Source organism: Pagrus major, chromosome 8 (assembly GCF_040436345.1).
Source record: "Pagrus major chromosome 8, Pma_NU_1.0".
Taxonomy (NCBI): Eukaryota; Metazoa; Chordata; class Actinopteri; order Spariformes; family Sparidae; genus Pagrus; species Pagrus major.
Genome location: NC_133222.1, coordinates 15,349,626 through 15,364,965, shown reverse-complemented (window position 1 = coordinate 15,364,965; position 15,340 = coordinate 15,349,626). Strand labels below are relative to the sequence as shown.

General features: G+C 39.2%; 3 protein-coding genes across 3 annotated transcripts in view; all 3 read right to left on the bottom strand.

Moving 5' to 3' along the window:
* Positions 1–4,334, bottom strand: part of cald1b (caldesmon 1b) — a 28,146-nt gene extending 23,812 nt beyond the window's left edge. Inside the window, exon 1 of the mRNA XM_073472318.1 lies at positions 4,317–4,334. The gene's annotated coding sequence lies outside the window, so the exon portion shown is untranslated. The remainder of the gene's footprint in view (positions 1–4,316) is intronic.
* Positions 4,335–5,315: 981 nt separating this feature from the next.
* Positions 5,316–9,122, bottom strand: bpgm (2,3-bisphosphoglycerate mutase). Its single transcript, XM_073471981.1, has 3 exons — positions 9,052–9,122; positions 7,947–8,563; positions 5,316–7,432 (listed from the first exon to the last, which is right to left on the bottom strand). The coding sequence occupies exons 2-3, from the start codon at positions 8,545–8,547 to the stop codon at positions 7,257–7,259; spliced, it is 777 nt and encodes a 258-aa protein (XP_073328082.1). The 5' UTR covers positions 8,548–8,563; positions 9,052–9,122; the 3' UTR covers positions 5,316–7,256.
* Positions 9,123–10,879: 1,757 nt separating this feature from the next.
* On the bottom strand, positions 10,880–14,174 carry LOC141001164 (troponin I, slow skeletal muscle-like). The gene is made up of 5 exons (XM_073472151.1): positions 14,124–14,174; positions 13,535–13,666; positions 12,258–12,347; positions 11,920–12,093; positions 10,880–11,400 (listed from the first exon to the last, which is right to left on the bottom strand). Exons 2-5 carry the CDS (start codon positions 13,643–13,645, stop codon positions 11,314–11,316), a joined length of 462 nt encoding a protein of 153 aa, XP_073328252.1. The 5' UTR covers positions 13,646–13,666; positions 14,124–14,174; the 3' UTR covers positions 10,880–11,313.
* Positions 14,175–15,340: the final 1,166 nt, after the last annotated feature.

Genomic DNA, 15,340 nt, shown 5'->3' with positions numbered 1-15,340 from the left:
TCTTTCTGTCAAGAGGTGGAATCAAGTTCACAAATCACTCCCACATGATGCCCAGGACAGATTCTAATTCATACATCTGTAACTAGTTTGTCTCATCTGGGTGAGTTCTCCTTTTTGTGCCATGCTGATAGGATCAAAAGCTGGTGAGGTTCCTCATTCTCTACCTCTGCACGGTCACTCTGCTCTCATGCAAATGGAAGCACGTCATTGGCTTACCAATGGCGAAGTGCTTCCCCCAGCGCTCACCAGATACAGCTCATGCATATTCATATAGATGTTTTGCAACTGTCACAAGAGGAGAAGGGCAGTGACAAGGAAACAATTCTCGCTTTCTGCTGGCTGCATCTAATTGCCTGACACCAATGTGACAGTGAGGTAGACTGGAAAAAGTAGCTGTGTGTACATTCTGTCAAATGTCTAATCACAACATTTATATTTAGGATTTCCACAGCAAGCTATCTATACTAGAACAAGCTTTAATAGACTGCTGCAGGAATGAGTCATAAAGCCCAGAGATGAGTTAGCATTTTTGCACTTCCGATCCCCTCTTCTCGAAAGTTGGGTTAAGGGAGACTATAGAGGTCGTTGTGGACATTAAACATCACTACACTGAACATGTAAAATCATACCATTGGTTTTCACCCTTGAAAATTATTTTGCAGCTGTCATGTAACCTCTGCCAGGTCATGCTGCTACATTGATAGTTCAAATCTATACACACAGGAGCTAAATATAGCACATATTAAACCTGATAACTACAATATAAGCTACAGCATGTAGACAATAGAGTATTCGGAACCGGAGGGAGCACTCTTTTACATTCAAGCATCAGCTGCAGCTGGTAGAGAAACATATCGTCAAAAGATGACATTGGTCTGTGAGTATTTTATCTACAAAGCCTTCTTATTCAAATCTGTAGTCATTTTGTACTGAGATTAGACTGGGAGAACATTCAGGAGCAATAATGGCCCCAGCTGCAAAGTAGAAGGGGAAAGAAGGACCATGCTTCCAGCAGGTTCAGGGAGTCTACAAAAAGCATGAAAAGTTTTCTGGCATTTTAGGGAAGAAACTACTGAATATATTATGTGTTAATAGAGTGACGTGAAAGAATAAGTACAGTTCATACTTTGGCAGTGACTCATTTTGGAGGCATGGATTAATGATGTGCTTTAAAAAAACACTTCCCTTTTTGGGAGCAATCACAGAAAATCACAGTAAGACCAAATTTTCATCCTTTGTTTCTAACTTTAGCCTAAGAATTCCTCAAGATAGTGCCTGACGATACAAAAGTTAAAAGCCTTCCACTAAAAGTCCCATAATTACATCAATTGCTGGGTCCTTCTTTGTGTCTCTGTTCATCCTAGCATTAAGTACACAACATGTGCTATTTGTATTGTCTGACTTTGTAATTACCAATGTATTTATCAGACATCAAAAGAAAGCAGAGGAAAGCATGATGTTGTTTTAAAGACTGTTCCTAATGCATGATTTACGTTTGGTTTGGCAAATTACAGTAGACCTAACATCTTTAATCAGGAAAGACATGCAGGCAGCTGGATATTACAGCTCTCTCTCACACACACACTCTCTTGTAATCATTCCAGTACAATCTGTAACAAAACAAGACAATAAGAAAACTGTGCTAAGCTGCCGCAGCTCCAAAGCAGTTGCAGTTTAACTGACATTAGCTACGTTTACATGGAACCTAATATTCCACTCGTAATCAGAATCAGAATAAAAATGTCTCATGTACTTCAGCCGGAAGAGACTGATGAATGAATCAGATCAATCAGATCGAGAGGGATGGTGTAAACCTCTGACATTCCAATCAATAGAAGAAATACTGAAGACTGAATTACAGCATCAGCTAAATATACATAATATACATGTATGTCCTCAGATAACTCAACAGCCTACAAACAGACCAGGCTCTTGTTTAAAGATAAAGAAAGTGCTCCAAAGCACTTATAGAATAAACAGTTGCCTGAGAGGCGTTTGCAATCAATCAAGAAGCTGCAGCTTCTTACTCCACATGTCCAAACATGGTCATGTATGAAAAAGTCACTGACCAAGATACAAATTCCACACAGTTTACAAGCCACAACATACTGTAGCGGTGACCTTTCCTGCTGCTCGTTAAAATGTTTGTGTACAGTTTGGGTGAAAAGGAGTGTGTGTTGTTTTGTGAACAATAACCACTGACCGGTAAAGTGGAGATTTTTAAGCTCTTCAGCTCTTCACTAAGAGCTCTGTATGACACAAGGAATCCATCATCAACCGACAGGTTTACAAAAGAAGTAGAAATTGTTGCTTGCTTGAACATGACAACAACTTAGTGTGAGTGATCAATGAAACTGGAATAAAATGGCTGGTGACACAGGAGTCTAAATTGATCCAAATCCAAAGCTGAGTTACAGTTTCCTCCTCGACTGTATTCAATGGAAATTGATGCAGCTATGTGCACTCCCTCTTCTGTATCCCATCAGCTGAGATGGTGTACTTGGCCTCCTTTTAAGGAAGTACACAGGCAGTGTTAGTTGTAGTGTCCCAGCTTGGCAAAGTGCAAGGCCATGGACAGTGAGCATGGTTTATTCTAGGAAATACCTGCTGCTGTACAAAGTGGCAATCCAAGAATAACTTATTTACATTGTGACTGCTATTAATCACTTTTCCATAATGCTGCTGGAAGGCAGAAAGGACAAGCGGAAGGCTGATTGTCATTGTTACTGTCATTAAAAGGAAACTATGTTGCTGATTTTATAATAATAGAAGTTTTAAAGAGTGGGAACAGCTGGTTATTAATCAAATAAACCCTGCTTTTAAGTCCCTCCAGTATTGATGCAAGGAATGTTATTTCTCCTCACATCTAAGTAGACTTGATGGCAGACTGATTGCTGATGAATGAGTCCATTAATGTCAGAGCCACTAACGCTCACCTCTACCCCTCCTGTAATTTGCTCATGTGGAAAACCATTTCCTCTCCTATTTAAAGTGTCCCACCTGTACAACCAGAGAGCAGACAGCCTTCTCTCCTTTCATTTGGCAAATCTGATTCAGAAACTATTTCCTAATGGGGACTTTTAAACAGTTCTAACCATGTAACTACCATCACAGCCACAGCTTAACATGTCATTAAACACAAATCTGTGAACTCTTCTTCTTGCAAAGGGTGCACAAATATTTCATTGCAGCTGTTTTCACTTTCATGATTTTAGGAAACAAGAATGGGAGAGGATGCTCTTGAACACGTTTCCAGTTTCCAAAGAGATGAGCCCATGGTCATAAACTCACACACTCAGAACCCCATGTGGTTGTAGCCTTTATCTGCAATACCATCTAAGGAATAGGAGTCTGACTTTGGCATGTCAACAACTGCAAACAGCTTTTCCACAGCCAGACGTCTGCTCAGTGTATAAGTGACAGAAACTAAAGTCAAATTACAGTATTCACGGCTGTGGTGGACAGAGCAGATGCAAGTCACCGATTTGCAAAGTATACACTAACAAAATTCACATGTTCCAGCTTACGATTACTGCATGAAAGGGGAATGAGAAATTTGCCACTTCTCTGTCATCCCCTGTTAGAGCAATGCAGATCCTCCCTTCTAATACCATTTCATGCCTTTTAATTCTGATCCTCCTGCAGAAATATACTTAATTATATCAGGGTTATAGTTCCAACTTTCCAAGAATCTCCTGAGGAGTTAACTGGATGACCCTCCACTCAAAGGAACTGTCTTTTTGTTTTATCTTTATTGCTTTAAATCAAGTTCAACATTTTAATGTACTGTAGAGTATTTGGATAAACATAAAGTACAATCAAATTTCTGTTGTGGGAGAGTATTTTGGGTAAAATACACATCTAAAGCAAATAAAATATTTACTGAGTTGCCAGTATTTATAGCTTTTGTCCAGATAATAAACAATGTCATGCCATCTTGTCCAGCTGTTGCTGAACCAATGAGTCCAATGAGTTTGAATGAGAGAGGATCATGAGAGCTTTACATATGAATACATTCTTTCCTAGTAGAGGAGTTAGGTATCTGTGTAACATAAGTAAGATGTAGTTAGATCTCTTCTTAATCTAAACCAGCTGGTTAAGTGGAAGCCTTGTTAATGAGCTATACACCTACCTTGTCATGAAATTAAATGATTATCTATAGAGATTAGCACAGTTTTAGCAGGCATCATCTTCTCAAGTCTGACTACACATCTCCAATTATTCCACCTCTAAATCATTTTCTTAACAAAAATAAAACATCCTACTTTATCTGCAAGTTATAAGACAGCATTACATATCATCATCATTAAACTTACCGACTTGCCGACAGACCAGAGTGATTGTTCCTGGTGAAAATCAGCAGAGGGGGAGCAGCCAGAGGTTTATAAGCACAGCATGAAGGGAACAGCCCCGCCTGCTCAACTTGCATCTCAGTGATGTTCACACAAGGCTGATGTGTGTTTAACTGCAAGGTCATTGATTCCTCTGGTTTATACAGTTAATTCTTCATAAGATTAATTAGCTCTTGGTCATATCAATCAAGGATTATCTTATCTGATGCACGTACTGCTAGGATATGGTCTTTGAAAGAGACAGTCTTTCTGTGTATCAGAGCAGTCTCTCTCTCCACCTCCCTATACTCGTATTCTGAGGGTAATATATTTGGCAAAAAAAGAGAAAAAACAAACAGTAAACAAAGTTAAAGATAGATTTGATTACTAGCATTTTATTTTTTCGTTAAGCCGTAATAACCATGTAGTTAAAGTCTGATATAGTGACAGCCCTAGTGTGAATGCAGTTTCATTAAAAGTTCTTCAGATGCCTGTATGATGCACCTCTGCAGTACAAAATGTGTTGCCTAGTCGGCTACATGCAAGCACTGTGGTCTGTACATTATAATGTCTATATCATTTCTGCCACAAAGCTGGGAATAAAGTATCATGTTGATCATTATGTCCTTTTAAGAATATTTCAATCCATCTAGAGGGTTTCCCCTGGCTCAGCCCTGCTGGTTTAGCCAAATTACAAAAGTGGTTGACAAATAAGGAGCCGCTCCTCTGGATCCCAGAGACTCAGCTGTTTACTGTTTCCAGTGGGCTAAAGGCGACCAGAACCCAAATTGCACACATATCTGTACTTCCCAAACTGCATTATTGTTCATTTTCTAATTTGTTTCCAATGCTCCATCACATAATGTATGACTAACTTCATGCCAGTGTGACATCTGACACGCCTTCCTGTTGCAAAATGATAAACTATATTATGAAATGAACCTTAAAACTGACACAGAACACAAATAAAAAATAGCCTTTAAGGAAAATTTGAATTCCCTTTTATTTCATCAAGCAGACTCTCATATGGTAAGGTGTGAACAGCAGGGAAGACATTAAATCATCTTACATAAAATGACAAATAAACCAGTGTTTTCCACAAATGCATGATCGTTACTTATCTTTTTTCCATGTTGACCAGTGTACAAAATAACTGGGCTCTTCTCATTTCTCTATTTTCATTTATTTCTGGTTGACTCAATTCCTAAAATGCATCTTGAGGACAGAGGAGGCTTTCCGGAGGAACTTTGAGCAAAGATGCACAGAGGATGCATAAAAGAGGTGTGACACAGCCTGAATATACCAGCCGTGGTAGAAGCATATCACCTTGATATTATTTATGTTGCATTATGCCACATTGTGCAATGAATTAAAAGTAAATATATCAGTTGTCATAAACACTACTATGCTCATCTTAAAGAGATAATAAAACACAGCAGATTATGCTGCTGGGCCACACGTCATATTTAATTGACGTTGCTTTAAAATAAAGCATGGGCATTTCCTTTGTTTAACGCCTCGACCCCTCGTGTCTCTTCCTCGCCTCCTCTGCTTGCATCTCATATGGGAGGATCTCAGACGCAAGCAGAGGAGGTAAGGAAAGGAGGCGTGGATGTTCACATTGAGAAATGAGAAGAGGGGACAGTGTCAGAAAAACATAACAATCTGGAAAAACATAAATGATGCAAAGTGCGATACATCAAACAAGAGACACAATACAACATACAGTACAATGACGTAGCCACACACAGTAGTAACAAAGGATGACCTGTAAGATAGTGCAGCTATGACACATAATGTGCCGACTCAAGTGTAGCTTGTAACAATTTCTCTCATGTTATTAACATTACAAAAGCAACAACAAATTGCACATTTTTGTTAATAATTTAGAATTGAAAATCAAAATCAAAATAGTGCTTGTATTTTACAGTTAAATTTGTTCGTCCAAAAAATAATGTTTTTTGCCACTCACAGTTTTTGCATTAAACCAAGAAGAGAATAATAATAAAAAACAATCCTCATAATATCCCCAAAAAAGTGCAAAGCATAAGCCAGTTATCATACCAAATAGTCATGGTTGTTGGCCACAGGGTGTTAAACTCAACCTAGTTAATGAAACCTCATAGAAAAACAACTCCAGCTGTCTTACTCTTACTGAGCAGGCCATTTAAAAGGATGCGTAAGTGTGGGACAGTAGAGGATTTCAGTGGTTTTGCATATTTACAGCACTTCTGTGGCTCACAATTATCCCAGTTCTTGGAATGAACAGCCTAGCTATCAATTTCTATGAGGTAAGATTTGTTAACAGAGTCTTTTTATTCTTAAATAAAACCACCATGTGGCCTGTCTCATGCTCTGGTTAAAAGAAGCTTTTAAAAAGTAGCTGATTTTGAGCACTACGTTAACACAGAAGGCACATATTCCTAAAGCTAATCAATGTAACAGACAATAATCTTCAGGAAAGGAGTTTTTCCTCTTTCTAGAATGATTTTTCAGCCCCACCACGTAACTATTAATCTGCAAGGTAAAGTCAATGATTAAATATATAAATAACTTTAGCATCACAATGCTGGCACAAGGAGGGACAAGTAGCTTAAAAATCACATACATATCAAACATTTCCTCAGTGCATACACATAACACAACTCAACACAGTGTTAACAGATTTACAGTACATCTCTAACTTTCTCCTGCACTTGACCTGCGACACACACTCTGTATCGCCGTCAGGCCATTATTACACATACAGCCACTTCCCTATAAGACTTACACCTATCCATTCAAACAACAATGTATTGTTGTTATTGTCTGATGTTATATATTGAGTTATTGGAGTCTTTTCAAGAGTTTTCACTGTACCTGATAAAAGTGCACACAGGCAACCAGAACGGAGCTATGTTAAGTCTGACAGCCAGTTTAGTGCATTCAAGTTGATGGTTTGGCTTTTCCCTGGTCCTCCACCTTTTTAATTGCTGCCTGAATCTTCGCCTGGTCTCCCAAGAGCTGCCGGGGTTTCACAGGCTTGAGGTTTTCATCCAGCTCAAGCAGAACAGGTATCCCTGTAGGTAAAGTCACGCTGGCAATATCCTCATCCGATATACCTGTTGAAAGAAGGACAGTACTATTAAGATCAGGCCACATTAACTAGCCACAACCAGGCGTGACGATGGCTTGTATTCTTTCATTTTGCATTATACAACAAGCAAAAATTCTGTAATGATATTCTGTTAGTTAAGTGCCAAATGTATGACAATAACATAACGCAGCCTGTGTGTGTATATATCCTGTGCTGCATTATATTATGTAACAGCCGATGTGTGTTAAGTCTCTGAGTGTCCTGTGACACATGAAGCCCCCAAGGGAAAGGTCAGAGTGAAGTTCATAGCCACATCCAAATGTAACATAAACTCATTGGCCTTTTTGCATAAGTTCAACCTTCCATTTCTGGAATTGAGATATGTCCTCCCCAATTCAATGACTGATGACTAGAAAAAACAGGGGCCTGTATAGGCCAGAAGCTGTGGTGAATTCAACGGAGTGCATTCCTTGCACAAATACACAAAAGCTGAGAGAGCTGCACTGGTCATAATAGCATGGGTCAGTTCAGTAGCATACCTTCCAGGTATTTCAGCAGAGCTCTGCAGCTGTTTCCATGAGCAGAAATGAGCACAGTCCTGCCGTTTCTTATCTCTGGCACCACGGTGCTGTTCCAGTATGGCAGCAGCCTGTCCAACACCTCCTTCAGACTCTCTGCTCGGGGGAGGTCTTTAATTGGCACATCACATGTGGTGTACCTGCGATCATTGTAGATTTCCAGGAAGTAAGGGTGGGATTCATCAATCGGAGGTGGAGTGATGTCATAGCTCCTTCTCCATATCTTCACCTTTTCCTCTCCATGTACTTGAGCCATCTCTGCTCGGTTCAAGCCAATCAGGGAGCCATAATGGCGCTCGTTCAGTCTCCACGACTTGACAACGGGGACCCACTCCTGACCCATCGCCTCCAGCACCAGCCATGCTGTCTGGATGGAGCGACTGAGTATGGAGGTGAATACTAAGTCGAACTTGTAGCCCTGCTCCTTCAGGAGCCTGCCACAGTCCTGGGCCTCCGTCACCCCAGCCTCGCTCAGCTTCTGGTCCACCCAGCTGCAGAAACGGTTCTCTTTGTTCCAGGCCCCCTCCCCATGCCTCAGCAGAAAGAGTTTGTACTTGGACATCCGAAGCAGCAGAAACCTGCACACATCCAACAGGAATGAGCAGAAAAGTTATTTATAACAGAAGAGAAAATATTACACACATTAATATCCAAGCCTTACTTAGTCACAGGGCTGTGTATGTGATCTGAGCTCAGGAGCAGGTTCCTCCTGGAGCCAGTGCCCGAAAAGGTCAGAGGTTGACTTGAAAAGGTGACAGACTAAAGGAAGATAGCTGTAACATTTACCCATATCAACTAGCCTTATTCAGAGGGTGGACACAAAACAAATATCGCCAGTGTTAGCTAACTACCATAGCTATACACAAATAATTCATCGGATGCTGCTGCAAAGCCTTTAAGCAAGTCTGAATGGATGTATGGACGTGTTGCTATGTAGATACCCGTTAGTACAGCGTGTATTATGGCCGCACAGACCGAGGTAAAGACGGGAACAATGTGTAAAAAAAAAAACGGAACTACAAAGTCACCCCAAAACAATCACAACATTTTGAAAATGTCGTCTTACCCCGTGTGGGTTGTAAATCCGGCTTGAATGTAGCTAGTACAGTCGTGAGTGTTGACAGTAGTCGGCAGGCCATGTACAGCTTCCCATCCACTGATGATCGACAATCCGCTCCTCCAATCAGAGCGGCGGATATCACATGTGGGCGGTGCCTTTGTCGAATGTTATGCCCATATTAGGAGGAGTTGTAATGGCCGGGCACGTTCTCGGTGGAGGGAGAAGCAGGGGAGTGACCGCGGCCCCTAATCATGGATGTGCTGGAGAGGTACAGTCTGCCAGCTATCTGTTGATGTTTTGTTGCCTGTGGGCTTTGTGGTTTGCAGTTTTCAGGGGATTTATGGTGTTTGTGGAGACAGAAAGCAGTTTAAGATAACTTTGTTTACAGGAAGAGGGAAGGGACGGTTTATGTAAGCTTGTATACCCGCCTAAAATGATGCAGGAGTGTGTGAAAACTTGAGGGAGGATGTAGCTACATCTGACTAATTCAAAGCTATGTCAGTGTAAAGAAGAACATTAATCATTTTCCACTAGTTTGGTAAATACTGCCACGTTGTTTTCACAACATAATGTACAGTAAAGCACTCCAGGTAAAAGTTAACAGTTTTTCAATGTTTCACTGAAGTCAGGTTTTATTGTTTACAGGAGCACAGCGTGAGATAAGGCAAGAATTTTAGTTTAAAACATTCAAAAAATAAACCTATCTACCTACCTAAACCTAACATTATCAAAAGACTGCGAAGAAACAACAGATTTGATGTTTTGTCAAAGACGTCTCTGTGTTGTGTTGTAGAGACATCTACTGAAGCTAGCATGCTAACCAGCTAACTAGCTAGTCCCAGCCCCTCCCGTTTTATAATACCGCTTTGAACTTCAAGAGCCGTTTAATAAACAAAATAAACCTATGAAATGTCAAGAAAGCAAATATTCTCACATCCTTTCTCCATTCAGGTTTCTTTATGTCACCAAATTAAGATGAGCGTCACTGCCTCTTTAACTTATTGTAAAACACACTTCATTCAAACTTGACAGACACGAAATGAAACTGATCAAAACCATCTTGGTTTGTCTCTCCACATCACCTCTGGTTTGGTTGAAATAAATCCTTAATTCACAGAGTAAGATGTGAAAATATAGTAGTTTAGTTGTTGCTACAACTAGAGATAGCTACAGCAAAGTGTATAGCGAGCAGCAGTTAGCGGTTATGCAGCCGACTACGTTTATGGAGCTACCTTTGGATTTTGTCAATTTTTTTACAAATTACACCTTTAATCAAAAGTCTCAGCCCAAAAACGACAATGCTTTACCATGTGAGGAGTAGCTTTTAAACCCTAAATGACAGGTGAGTTCCTGTAATGTGAAACTAAACAATAGACAGGTGCTCAGGTAAAGTAAATACCTGGCAATCTTCATCAGATTTATGCTAAAAACCTACAATATCTCATATTGTCATGAAACAGTCCTGATATTTGACCTTTAAAAACAAACATTCTTGACAGTGTAGCCTACAATATCAGACAATAATGTGATCAAAGAGTATATATTTTCACAGTCCTGTAAGGAGAGCAACATCATTACACAGAGGACCATTCTTCTCTGAGCAACTCCATTGACATTTTATTATTTGACACATGATTCATAACACTGCCTCTTCTCATCATAATGTCGCAGTCTAATTCATTTTCCAGGATCACAACATTAGCTGCCTTTGGAATGTGTTTTCACACAAGAATACACGTAAATATTGTTTGCCATGATTTATGTTGTCATTTAAGGCCATGATAAAAAATACACTTACGTAGACAGTATGTTGTCAGTATGGGAGAGTATAAATTGGAGTTTAGTTCAGATTCATAATTATAGACAAATACAATCTGCATTTCCTCTGATTCTTGCCTGTTTATTATTGTACATAGCAACTGTCAAAAAGCAAGTCCGTTACACTTCTGCAGGGGACCTGGACAGCCAATAGTTTGGCTGTGCTCACGAATTCATTTGAATGCCAGAACTACACAAGCAATATGGTGCTCTAGTTTATAAAATACATATGTTTTTTCATAATACATCATACATTATGTTAAAAAAAAACTATATGTATGATATGAATTATCATTAAGTCAAACATGTTCACTGTTGTCATTTACACACTTGAAACATGAACTATTGCTAACCTGGTCTTCATTGTAAAGTGAACAACAGTCATATGATTTAGTGGTTCCTCCTGTTGTAGAGCAGCAAACACCTTCACAAAGAAATTTGCCATCAAATCTACTGCCCAGCATCAAACAGCTTCTTCCTGCCCTCCATACCAGACATGGCGTCCACATTCTTACGCCAGTCAGTCACTTCCTCTTTCTGTGGGATGAAAAGAAGACTTTGAATCAGCTCATTTTGTCTAAAGTACATGTACTTGTAGCCACTTTGCACAAATATGCCTACAGCGTTGGTGATATGATTCCTCTGCATCTTTTAAACAAGTGAAACCCCTCTCAGGTTTCTGGTTCCTTTAAAACTTTTTTAGCAGTTCAGGTTTCACATCATTGTTTCATTTTAGGCATTATGTGAAGGTGCCCATAATTACCTGGCAACTTTGATATACTGTATGTATATGCAAAAACTGTGCACCTTTAGCTTTAGCATTAATGTTAATATCCTGCCTTCAGGCTGCTACTACCAAGCTTCTTCACAGATTGATTTTTATATAACTTAATTGTTTTATTACTTCTGTGCTGTGTATTTATTATATGTATTTAGGACTCTAGGAAAGAAGCACTGACACTTAGTGGACTAGCTTCAGTTTATGAAGTGAATTGAATTGAAGTGACACCACATAATATTTTGTATTAGATTAAAGTTAAAGCCAGCAGTCCTTACCTTCTCCTCCTCTTTCTTCACAGTCTTGAGGTTGGCCTTGAAGTCCACAGACTCTTTAACCTTAGCGCCCAGCAGAGCTCCCAACATGGCATCAGCAGACACCCTCACCCTCCTCAGGGCTGGTCTCTTCATCTTACCCTTCAACTCAAAGATCTTCTGAGACAGGTCCTGTATCTTTTTACAACACAAATGACAAAGCCATCTTCAACATTCCCTTAAAATGTTCAGTGAATATTGGTTACATACAGTATGCATCCCTTTTCACTCGTAAGATGTTTAATTTTGTCAACAACCAAAAAAAGATAGACCTTGAAGGGTTTTTCATAAATGTTACTTACCTCCCTTTCATTTTTCACCACTTTAGCATTGATGTCATACCGCTCTTCATCAACCACATCTATTTTCTGGTGTAGCTCTTTGCAAAGATTCTGTGGACAGAAACCTTCAGTGAATTAGACCTGTTAAAATACCAAATGTCAGAATTTGTTTGAATGTAGCTAGTCTGGCTAACAATCACAATTTACAGAGACAGTGCATTATGTGTATGGGCAGTGATTTGTTAATTATATACCATAATATGGATTTATATAAATAAATGCAACATTTAGAGTAGGCAGATTATTCTAGTGGATAGTTAACATTGGAAGTGTTTTCTAACATTCCCTCTAACTGAGATATTGTTCTTGGTATTGCTGTTGAGGTTTTCAAATGTCATTTTGCCAATGCTTTGAGCACAGAAACTAACAGAAGTCTCAGTAACTGGGTTTCCATCCAAATGTATCGAATTTAAGAGCGGATTTTGTGAAAATGCGCAAAAAGCAAATGCGAATTTATGCCCGTTTCCATTCGTTATTGTTTTGCGATTATTGGGAGAGGAGGAGTGCGCCGTGAGATTACATCATAAGAGAGCGTGAATGTATCCATGACAACAGTTGACACTCAGCTGACAGTTGACACTCAGCTGACACTCAACATCATGGACAATTTACTGGTGAACCTGTCGGCTTTTGGGAGAACATTAGCTACAATTTTGTCAGCGTTCACAGCCTACAAAACCCTCCTGAAGAGGAGAAGGAAAAGAAGATTTTTAATGTTACGAGTGCTGTCGGAGTTTGCTGGAGGGAGACCGCGTCGTTCTCCATTTGTTTGGGAACGTCGCCGGGTGAAGGACTTTTGGGAAGTCGTCGTCCAGCAGCACTTCAGACGTACCACGACTTCACATCCGGGTTAGTCATGATTTATTCGCAAAACCTGTTTCCATAACAAAAAGTCGCATTTTCCTTTTATCGATACGCTGACAAATCCCCTCCAAGCGTAAAAACTTTTTGCGAATTTACTGCCTTTTTTCGAATTTCTGGCGTTTCCATCCAAGTATTTATTCACAATTTTTGAAAATGCGAATAAGAAAAGGTGGATGGAAACGCAACTAGTGACAGATACCTCAAACCCTCTGCAAAAAGAACCAAAACTAATTGCTTCCAGCTAGATAAGAAATGGGTAGGTGGAAAAACAGATTTGGGTGAAGTGTTCGGACAGTTAAATGATTTAATGTTGACTTCCTTTAGAACAAACACAAAAACAAAATGTGAATTTAAATGCTTCAGTCATTATATACCTGTAGATCCTGCAAAGACAGGCCTGACACTTGGAGGGCTGGGACTCTCTCAGTGAGGGTTCTCTCTCGTTCATCTTTTTTTGATTGCTTGTCACTGTCCAGCATGGTCATGGCCTTCTTTAGCAGTTTGGTCTGGTACGCATACAAAAATACACCTCAGTCAGCCAGACAATGAATGGTTCACAGCAAGATTTTTTGCATTACTATCCAACATTTCGGCTAAAGATATACATGCTCACTACGCGTTCGTGGCGCCTTTATTGATGGTATGTAAGATGCCTAAATCACTCTCATCTTGACAGTGGCAAGTATGACTAGCTTATTACCTCATCTTCAAAACTTTCCATCACTTTTGTCTGTGCTGACGTTCCTTCTGACCTCTGACCCTGTTACCTGATCCTTACCTAACCTACATTGTCCCTGCTGCTCATTGGTGTATTGCATCTTGCTGACATGTAGCGTTCTGAGGAAGTGCAAAAGCAACACTTCAAATAGATGAAGGATTCGTGAGGCAGCCATCATTTGCATGAGCATGTGTAGTCAAAAGCAAGTATATCTCTGCCGTAACACACAGATTCACATAGAATACCTTCAAGAACAGTCTGCGAGAGGCAGAAATCTTTGGCTTTGGTTTCTGTAAAAGAAGATGGCACACATGTCAAATGTCAACACATTTTTCTATATCTTTCTTCTGCACAGGCAAGTTTTGTACATTAGTGCTGTTAAAATCCAATATACATGAAAAAAACTTTAAAAAACGACTAAATTTGACATTATTATTTGTATTTTACCCTCTTCTTATTTTTTCAAGTGTTAATTCAGTAAGTTTCATGAACAGTCAAAGCCCTTATGTATTTTTATGGATTTATAACGCAGAAAACAGAACACAGGCCAATCCTTATAATTCAGCAACAGTAAAATTTTTAGTCCCACAACTCTTTCGGTAAATTCATAATTCAAATTATATTTAAGACATTATTTTTATCTTTGACAGTGGAATCAACTCACCGCAGGCCTATCCAGTTAGGGGGGGTGATGATACAGTATTCATAATTCAAGAAGAGAAGGAGAAAAGGTGGAGTTGGTCACATGTTTTGAATTTCACATGCTAAAATGTCAGTCATTGTGTGATGAAAGTAAATGGGACATGGGTACTTACGCCTCAGACATGGTTGCAGTTCTGTGTCTGTCTCCCCTGGTTAAATCTATCAAAGTACAAAAGAAAGAAAGAGGAAAATTATAGGTATTTTTTTTGTAGAAGAACACACATATCTTAGCTCATTTACTTTGAACAGAAAAAAACTAAAGCAGGCAAAACTGATGAGTTTTCATCACTTCTGATTGAAAAATTCTATACAGTATATGATAGGTCGCTGTGCCATAGCAGCGATCAAAAACAATGCATGACATTGTCCAAAGGTCAAACCTTCTGCATGACAAAATACTGTCTAAAAACAAAAAACTAAAAAATTACCAGACAAGTAATCCAGACCAAAACTTCAGGTTTCATCTTGATTTGTAATATAAATTCAAAATATGTTTTAATTTAATAAGCAAGAAAAAAAGGAAATTATATAATTCGTTACATTGAAAATAGTTACATTGAAATGACACTACGAAATCAAAAGCGAATTAGGTTGCAAAGAGGAAAAACAGATACAAATAAATCCACTCTGTGTTATTTATAACTTCTACTTGACTTCTGTTCAAGATCAGAGGAAGCTAGCTGATCTTAAACATGAAAAAAAAACCTCTCCACCCTGATTCACATACATGGAGAATCCTTATTTAAACGAGACAGCTTTC

Excerpts from the sequence above, each read along its gene's own strand:
- LOC141001164 (XM_073472151.1), bottom strand. The coding sequence starts at position 13,645 with ATGACCATGCTGGACAGTGACAAGCAATCAAAAAAAGATGAACGAGAG. Across the intron at positions 12,348-13,534 it reads TGTCTTTGCAGGATCTACAG|AATCTTTGCAAAGAGCTACA; the intron begins GTATATAATGAC and ends TTCTGTCCACAG. Across the intron at positions 12,094-12,257 it reads TGGTGAAAAATGAAAGGGAG|ATACAGGACCTGTCTCAGAA; the intron begins GTAAGTAACATT and ends TGTTGTAAAAAG.
- bpgm (XM_073471981.1), bottom strand. The coding sequence starts at position 8,547 with ATGTCCAAGTACAAACTCTTTCTGCTGAGGCATGGGGAGGGGGCCTGG. Across the intron at positions 7,433-7,946 it reads TCTGCTGAAATACCTGGAAG|GTATATCGGATGAGGATATT; the intron begins GTATGCTACTGA and ends TTCTTTCAACAG.